The sequence below is a fragment of the Poromitra crassiceps genome (genome assembly GCF_964638095.1).
Source record: "Poromitra crassiceps genome assembly, chromosome: 22".
Classification (NCBI taxonomy): domain Eukaryota; kingdom Metazoa; phylum Chordata; class Actinopteri; order Beryciformes; family Melamphaidae; genus Poromitra; species Poromitra crassiceps.
In genome coordinates, this window is record NC_139647.1 from 2929741 (window position 1) to 2938019 (window position 8279).

At 47.1% G+C, this 8279-nt stretch overlaps 1 protein-coding gene across 1 annotated transcript in view; it reads left to right on the forward strand.

The window, feature by feature from the left end:
- The window catches only part of LOC310796088 (putative N-acetyltransferase 8B), a gene marked incomplete at both ends in the record, with an annotated part of 30145 nt that extends 26646 nt beyond the window's left edge, over positions 1 to 3499 (forward strand). The window contains one exon of the mRNA XM_083658239.1: positions 3259 to 3499. Within this exon, the coding sequence (XP_083514365.1) occupies positions 3259 to 3499 (241 nt within the window). The remainder of the gene's footprint in view (positions 1 to 3258) is intronic.
- Between the last annotated feature and the right edge of the window lie 4780 nt (positions 3500 to 8279).

Genomic DNA, 8279 nt, shown 5'->3' on the forward strand with positions numbered 1-8279 from the left:
TATCTGCTGGTGATAGGCTTAAGTGTGGGAAGTGCGTGCGTGCGTGCGTCCGTGCGTGCGTGCATGCGGGCGGGCGTGCGTGCGGTCGTGCGTGCGGACGTCTTTGTTCGCCTGTAGGCAGAAGTGTGCAAATGTGCTTCCTTTTTGTAATAATTTGGATGTGGGTTTATGTAGAACTTGTGTTGATGTGCGTGTGGGCGGTGCTGAATGACTCTCTCAAAGCTTCAGATGAGTGGACATGTATTCATAAGGCCTGTACGTCTTTGTAACACCACACATCTCCACGGCTGAGAGGCGTCAGGCTTATAGTCAAAGTTAGTGCTGCTCCTCTGTAGTTCCCTTTGTATCTCCATGAAACCTCCGTTTGCCGCTCTGCACTCTGGCGCATTCTCACTGGCCCAGGAGAGCTGGAGAGCTGGAGAGCTGGAGCTGGCCCAGGAGAGCTGTGGATCCACCACTTCAGATGATCAAGTCATGATCATTACTGCTGCAGCACCACCCTTCTTCTCTCCTGCTTTACACAGCCTACATGCACACACGTGCACAATGACACACACACGTGCACACTGACACACACACACACACACACGTGTGCACACGGACACACACACGTGTGCACACTGACACACACATGTGTGCACACACACACACACACGTGTGCACACGGACACACACACGTGCACAATGACACACACACACGTGTGCACAATGACACACACACACGTGTGCACACTGACACACACACGTGTGCACAATGACACACACACGTGTGCACACGGACACACGTGCACAAGCACACACACTCACACACATTGCATGCATGTTCTGACACACACATGTGCACACGGACACACGTGCACATTGCACACAAACTCACACACATTGCATGCGTGTTCTCTTTTTCTTTCTCATTACATGTATGTCCCCCTCTGTGTCTCACATAGAGTCCAGCATCCCCAAGCTTCAGCTGAGACTTATTAAAGTGTATTTTTCAGCGTTGCTTGACACCGCCGTCTTGGCTCAGATCTGCGTGTAATACAACGGGGAACCAGTGTTTGTGCATAATGAGGGAACTGGGCTTGGTTTATCTCACCATCTGCTTCGTGACATTAGCCTGTACTGTTAGTCCAACCTCATTTTGAGAAGAATGCGTGAGGGGTCTTCTTCAGTAAGAGCAGAGAACAGGCTCGACCAGATGGGGCAGTAGTGTTGGGCGTGACAGGTACAGGGTGTTTTGATGTTCGGACATCATGTCCACTGTCTGCTTGCGTTATGCTGATAGAATTACATTAGTTCCACCTTGAAAGCTTGTCCGCTGTCTGTTCAAGTGTTTCTGCATTATGGAACTATTAGAGCAGCCATAATTAGTGTCGTTCGGAGTTACAACAGGAACTTCTCAGAGAGTCCCTGGCTTGTCTCCCAAAACAACAACAAAATCTGTTGTTTGGTACACAGCTCAATTAATTTTTAAGCGCTTTACCGCTGGCACACTTACCGAGCAACAACAAAATCAAAATGGCTTCTTGCAGTCCGACATTTTTTTTTTTACCTTTCCAGATAATAAACCGAAGTCAACATTTTTTTTCAAGCTTCTCTTCCTTTGGGGGCATGGAGGCTCAGTGGTAGAGCTGTCGCCTCACAGCTAGAAGGTCCTGGGTTCGATTCCCACCTGGGACGCTGTGAGCGCTGAAGGAGTGCTTGCCCATCCGCTTGTCCTCGAGTGCCACCGCCCGGTTGGGGTCGTCAAAAGAACCTTTCTGTGTGGAGTTTGCATGTTCTCCCCGTGCCCCCTGAGGGTTTCCTTCATATAGGAACCCCTCACCAAAACATGCAATATCCTGGTCGCTGAAGTGGCGCCTCCTCTGGTCGTTAGGGGCGCCTGTTCGGAGGGAGGGGAACTCGTTGGAATAGCTTGATCAGGTGAAATTCAGGTGAAAAGAAGCGGCTGGCTACTGCCCATGTCTCGGAGGAAGCATGGAGCCAGTTTCGGCTCTCCCCAGATCGGCAGAGGGTGGAGCAGCAACCAGGATAAATACATTAAAATGAGCACTAATGGGGGATAAAAATGGGATAAAAAAATCTGGGGGAAAAAATGTATAAAAAAAAAAAAAAGAAACTCTTCCTTAATGGCGAAATGTATTGCCAGGTGCCATGTCGTCCTTTCCTCTGGGCAGCACTCTTGGTCCCCTTCGCCTGCCAAACCAAACGCCTCAGTGAGGAGACAGAAAACCCATTAGCAGGACCTTCGTCTCAGGACACTGATGAGCTCTCACCTTCTCGCTGGCAAGCCTCCTGGACTTCACGGGTCGGGGCTGACGAGATGATGGTGGCACACTGTGATAGATAGGGCACTGCACAGCAGGTGCATGATGGTGTCATTTCATGTGGCAGAGCAGAATCAGAGTGTGATGTTGGGACAGGTGAGCTCCACCTCTCCTCTGCTCTGCTGGCCTCTGTCCTTGGTGCTGAAGTCAGACGCCCTCTGATCCACACAGAGAGGGGCTTTCACTTGGATCCGCGGGGCTTTGAAAGCTTTGTACAGAAGCAATCAAGGACAATACCCCATGCATATGAAATACTCCATACTTGATCCAAAGTATGAATATTCCACACAACTTCAAAATTGGGCTTTCATTAGAGAACTGTGAAACGTCTTGAATTATTGAATTGGAAGTTTGGATTATTGCTACTCAGTGCTCACTTCACTATGAGGCTGTGATTAAAAAGAGTGAATGCCAGTAGGCTTGTAACCTTGGAAAAATAATTGGGTTATTTTTCAGTGTATGCCAAAGGAAGTGAATTGTAATAATCTACCTGAACTCTACAATTTCCTTCCATTATTTTCGCTCACTTCACATATTAATCAAAGGACCACACACACACACACACACACACACACACACACACACACACACACACACACACACACACACACACACACACACGGGGAAAAGAAGGCTATGCTTCTGTCAGCAGCAATATTAGCCAAGAGAGAAAAAAAAAATATATATATATGCTTTTGAAGACTGTCCTAAGGACTGAGACAATTTCTGTCTTCATAAAAGGAAAATATTTTTTAGAATGAATCCATAACTCAGTTATGTTCCCCCACTCAGGCAAGGAGATGAAACCGGTGCTATAATTCGGCTTGGTTTACTGCTTAGCCCTACCGATGCATGTCCTGGAGCCTGGCATGTTGCCCCATGCTTGGTTATTGCTCTGGAAGCCATGTTGTGTCTGTGCGGTTGGCTGCAACAGTGTGCTGCTTGTGATGGATCTCCAGCTGGTCCTGGGCAGCCCAGGCCCTGCAGCCTCTGGCTGGATCTCCAGCTGGTCCTGGGCAGCCCAGGCCCTGCAGCCTCTGGCTGGATCTCCAGCTGGTCCTGGGCAGCCCAGGCCCTGCAGCCTCTGGCTGGATCTCCAGCTGGTCCTGGGCAGCCCAGGCCCTGTTAGAGTTCAGTGTTCCAGCGAGCAGACATGGAGGATGGTCACAGCATAATGGATGAAGGGCCTTCTCAGCCGGAGGTTAGGGGGGGCTGCAGAACAGGAGGAGGGGGGGCTGCAGAACAGGAGGAGGGGGGGCTGCAGAACAGGAGGAGGGGGGGCTGCAGAACAGGAGGAGGGGGGGCTGCAGAACAGGAGGAGGGGGGGCTGCAGAACAGGAGGAGGGGGGGCTGCAGAACGTGACAGTGTTTGGGAATGTGTGTACACAGCCACACACTGGATTTGAAATGGCATATAGGGTATATATCGGTATTTATCCATCTTATTTCTAGCTGCCATGATGCCTGATGGGTGCTTCTTCCGCTTCCGGTGTAATTTTTACACTGTTTTAACTTGACAAAAAAAACGTCTATGAGGATTTTACAGCAGAGCCATTCTGCTCTACAGCCGTGTCGTTCGGGTGCTGCGATAACGTAATGCATTGTGGGTAGTCGGCTACTGTGGCTAATGCTAACGGCTAGCGTAATAGTTACTTTATTTAACTTTTAACCAGTTCGAGTAACACTGTTTCCATACGGACCCACAGCGTTGGTTAGTCGTTTATAACGTGACTATATTTATAACTTTTATAACGGACTCCAGCTTCCGGTTTATAATTCGGGTCTGCAGCAGAGTATAACAAAGGAAATGGCAAGCTGCAACAATGAGTGCGTTTACATGCACACAATAAACTGATAACTGTGAATAATCAGTTTATGGCAATAATCTGATTTCTGCGTTTACATGCACTTTAATAATCCGACAATAGGAGAAACCCGGGTTTACATGATTCAGTCAATTAGTCGGATTTCTCTCCAGAAAGGCACCATTAATTCCGGAATAAAACAACAGAATATAGCTGCAAAATGCAAAATCACATTTTCCTAATTTATTTGTCCAGCGCAGAGGATGGTTTAGGTGAAAATTAGGTTGTGTATCTCGTCTACTTTACTAAAATTGGAATAGGCGTCGCTTTGGAAGTGCATCTGTCAATAATGTAGCGTGGGGAAAGGTGGAGTAGTATGGGATAGCTAGTAGGGTGTATGTCTAACTGTATCTGTCTGTTATGTTGTTCTGTGCATGTGGGGTTTGGGGTTTTGGAGTGGCAAGTGAAGGGAGCATAGGGCCAGTGGGTGGAGACTAGGGGAGGAAGTGGGAATGGTCGGGAGAGCTGTGTGGAGCTGGAAGAGAGCAGACGTGCTGGGGAGAGCTAGGCTAGGCTAGGAGAAGCTAGCGAGGTGTTGGCGTGCCCTGCCTTCATGTGTGTCTGTCCGTTCACTAAATAAAGAGTTTGATAAGCCAAAGGATCTGCCTCGGTGTGCGCCTCATTCCGCCACAATAATATTTCCAACTTTACCGAGCACACAGCACAGAGGCAGGCAGGTGAGGTGACTTAAGCACGTCAAATGTTCATGACCCACAACGTGTGTTGAATTGAAATACTGTAGCCTACCTGTCAGAAAACGGACAGAATTTGTCACGGATTTTAACGTTATGTGTGTGTTGTGTTTTGAACGACTCTGTTGTCTGTAGGCTACGTCATTCTATTTGCAATCCGAGACAAATATTCGTCCCCTCCTGTAGAATATCCACATTTCAACATAGTGCAGTGCAGCAGCGGTGCCGTTACAGGGACACCGGCTCTGTGTGGGAAGAGAGAGCAGAGCTCCCCGCTCCGCTCAGCCAGCGGCTCCGTGCTCACCGTCATCTCGCCAAGCCGGCTGTGGTGCGCTGTGGCCGGGGGAGAGACCGGCATGCCGGTGAGAGAACCGGGAGGAGAGCCGAGGGGCCAGTGAGTGCAGCGCGTCTCTCCCTGCCTCTCACACGCTCCTGTGCTTCAATCTCCTGCAAGTCGTACATGCGCAGATATATAAACCCGAAAGAAACCCGGTTATGCTGGATACATGCAGAGAGAAGACCGATTATTGCCCAGAAACCTAGGTGTGTTTATCGGTTTATTCATAACCCGTTTATGACCATAAACGGATAAAGCTTATCGGTTTATGCTGTTTACATGACCACTTGAATAATCAGGTAACTCAGAAATCCGCTAATAAACAGTTTATTGGTGTGCATGTAAACGCACTCAATGAGTCACGTTAAACCGGACCTTGTTCCCACAATTATTTTTTACAGTGGGGCATTCAAAAATAAGGCGGATAAAACAGCTCTCTCAAATCAAGCAATCTGATTGGTCCACAGCCATGATGAGCGTATATCACGGCTGGGGCCGCAGTCACTGAATCACTCCGCCTCTGAGAAAACAAATGGTAGCAAGCTAGCCTGTTAGCCTCACAAATGGGAGCCAACCTGTGTCACAATAATACCCAGAGTGCCTTGCGGTAGTGCTTACTGTCGTCTCCTGCTAGTGACGTCATCAGTATACGACAGCTAGCTAAGCTGAGCAGTGCCTACTGGACGAGGCTAACTACTAGCTAGCCTACCTAACGTTAACCTAACATTAGTCTCACGTAGTCAGACCCACCGTCCACGTCATCAAGCTTCCAGCGACGGAGATATCATCTACGGCTGGCACTGCGAGACTAACCTAACATTAGCACAAGCATTAGCCAAAGTTAGCTAGCTAATGTTAGCTGTTTGTTTGTCACCAAGCCTGTGTGTTGCTAGCTGACGACGTTACGTTCAGCAACGTGCAGGGAGCCAGGAGGGACTATTTTATTACGCGGAACATTATGATGAATGAATAACAGCCATAAGAAGTGGTTTATCTCAAGAAGCGTTGATCCGATCGACTTCAAACGTAGGGAGTGCGCTGCCGGGAACCGAACGGAGTGCAGTGCTGAATTTCGGACACGTGCATAGTTGTAGCGCCACCTAGGGACCCAATAAAGTAACTCTAATGGGCGCTGTTAAGGGATAAATAATAGTAAATCCAATTGATGATCATCCAATAACACCCACCAATGCAAAAATACATAATATTTGCAGAAACACATTAATTCCCTTAAAACCTGTCCTCATGACTTACATCAGTTTGATCCTACTTATGATGCATAATATCAATTTAGGTCATATCGAGATTCATGTCAACCTCAAAAGGACCAACTCTGTTCCACAAAAGTGAATAAACTGGGTGGGTTCACGCTCCACTACACCCCAGGGGTGCTGCTGTTTAAACTCCGGCAAACAACCCAAATTTAGCAAACGTCTTTGAATATTAAATATGTGAGGTATGTGAGGTGAGATAGTGTGTGTGTGTGTGTGTGTGTGTGTGTGTGTGTGTGTGTGTGTGTGTGTGTGTGTGTGTATCTGTCTGTCTCTCTTCATGTGTGTATAACACAGAATAGAGTCTGTTTGCGGCTGATCTCCCTGGCAAGCCTGGCACAGTGCCTAATCTCTAAACACAAAGGAATATTGTAATATATTGTTACAATATTAAACACACACACACACACACACACACACACACACACACACCCTCCCACACACACACACACCCACACACACACACACACACACACACACACACAGATTCTTCGCAGTGCCAAACTTTCAGACTATTATCTCTTGCATTATACATGAACCAAATAAGGCTACATGAAATAATCATGAACTGGGGCCATATTCACAAAGGCATCTGAGGCTAAAAGGTGGGTCCTAATTGGCCAATTTAGGAGTGAATTCTAAAAGTAATGAAAGTAATGTGCAGATTTAAAAGCCTCTCTAAAGACATCCTCTAGCCGCTCCTCCCAGAAGAGGTGGAGAGATAAAACCACTCTTCACTACGATGTATAAAAATGTTGACCGAAGCTGTTCAGCAATAAAACGTCTTGGCAAATCCTGTTACTCCACAACCTCACAGCAATTATTATAGTGAGAAATATCAGTGTATTATGCTTTTGGCATCAAACCAATGAACAATCATATTTCCTTGAACTTTGTCACTGTATTTCTGGATGTCACGTCATTTGATTGGCATTAGTAAATATTTAGATTTGGGTCAAGTTGATCATTTAGTTTGAACTTATTTTAACCATCATGGGCACCATGTCCATGGCTGTAGTAATGACAGCAATAAAGTCCCCGTGGTTTGTTTCTCTCTCTACCGTCCACAGACGTGAAGGGAGCGAGACGGAGGATACGTCGGCACACAGGAAATGTGTGCATAGTTGGGGAGAGAGACAGGTGAAACTTTCTGACAGCTCCTCACAGCAAAGTCTGTTCACCTCGTTCTTTTGTTTATTTATTACAGGCATTAACGGCTGCCGTCGGCAGCGTACAAATAACAACTGTGGGGTTTTTATTGGTGTCATTAGCATCGCTATTTTGTAATGGAACAGAAACGACAATAAGGCTGTTACTAGTTGTCAGCTGCAGCGCTGTGTGCGCGCAGGACGGTATGTCAACAATATGGTGCCGTCCAGGGTTAGCGAATAAGGTCTATAGTTTGTTAAGAGGAAACTCCGAGGAACTTTTTGCTGCCGTTTAGAAACAGGAGGGGAAAGGATTTTTAGCAGTAAGATAAAATGCTGTGTGCATAGGGACCTCCAGCACATTAAAACAGGTTATTGTTTAGCTGTGAATCCTGGGCTGAAAACAGCTTTAATATCACAGGGAGGGGCTTTACAAGCGCTCTGATGTCTGCATCAAACTCCATATGTTCAAGAAATAGTAGGCTGAGTAACTGGAAAATGTTTTGTTTTGTTTGTGTTTATTCAAAACAGTTTGGCCTTCCAGTTGAATGCTTTTACACTGCAGCTTGGTGCAGCGTGAGTTCCTGGAAGAGGCACTGCATCATCCACAGTGTGTTGCTGCTCATGTGGCTGTAAAATAAC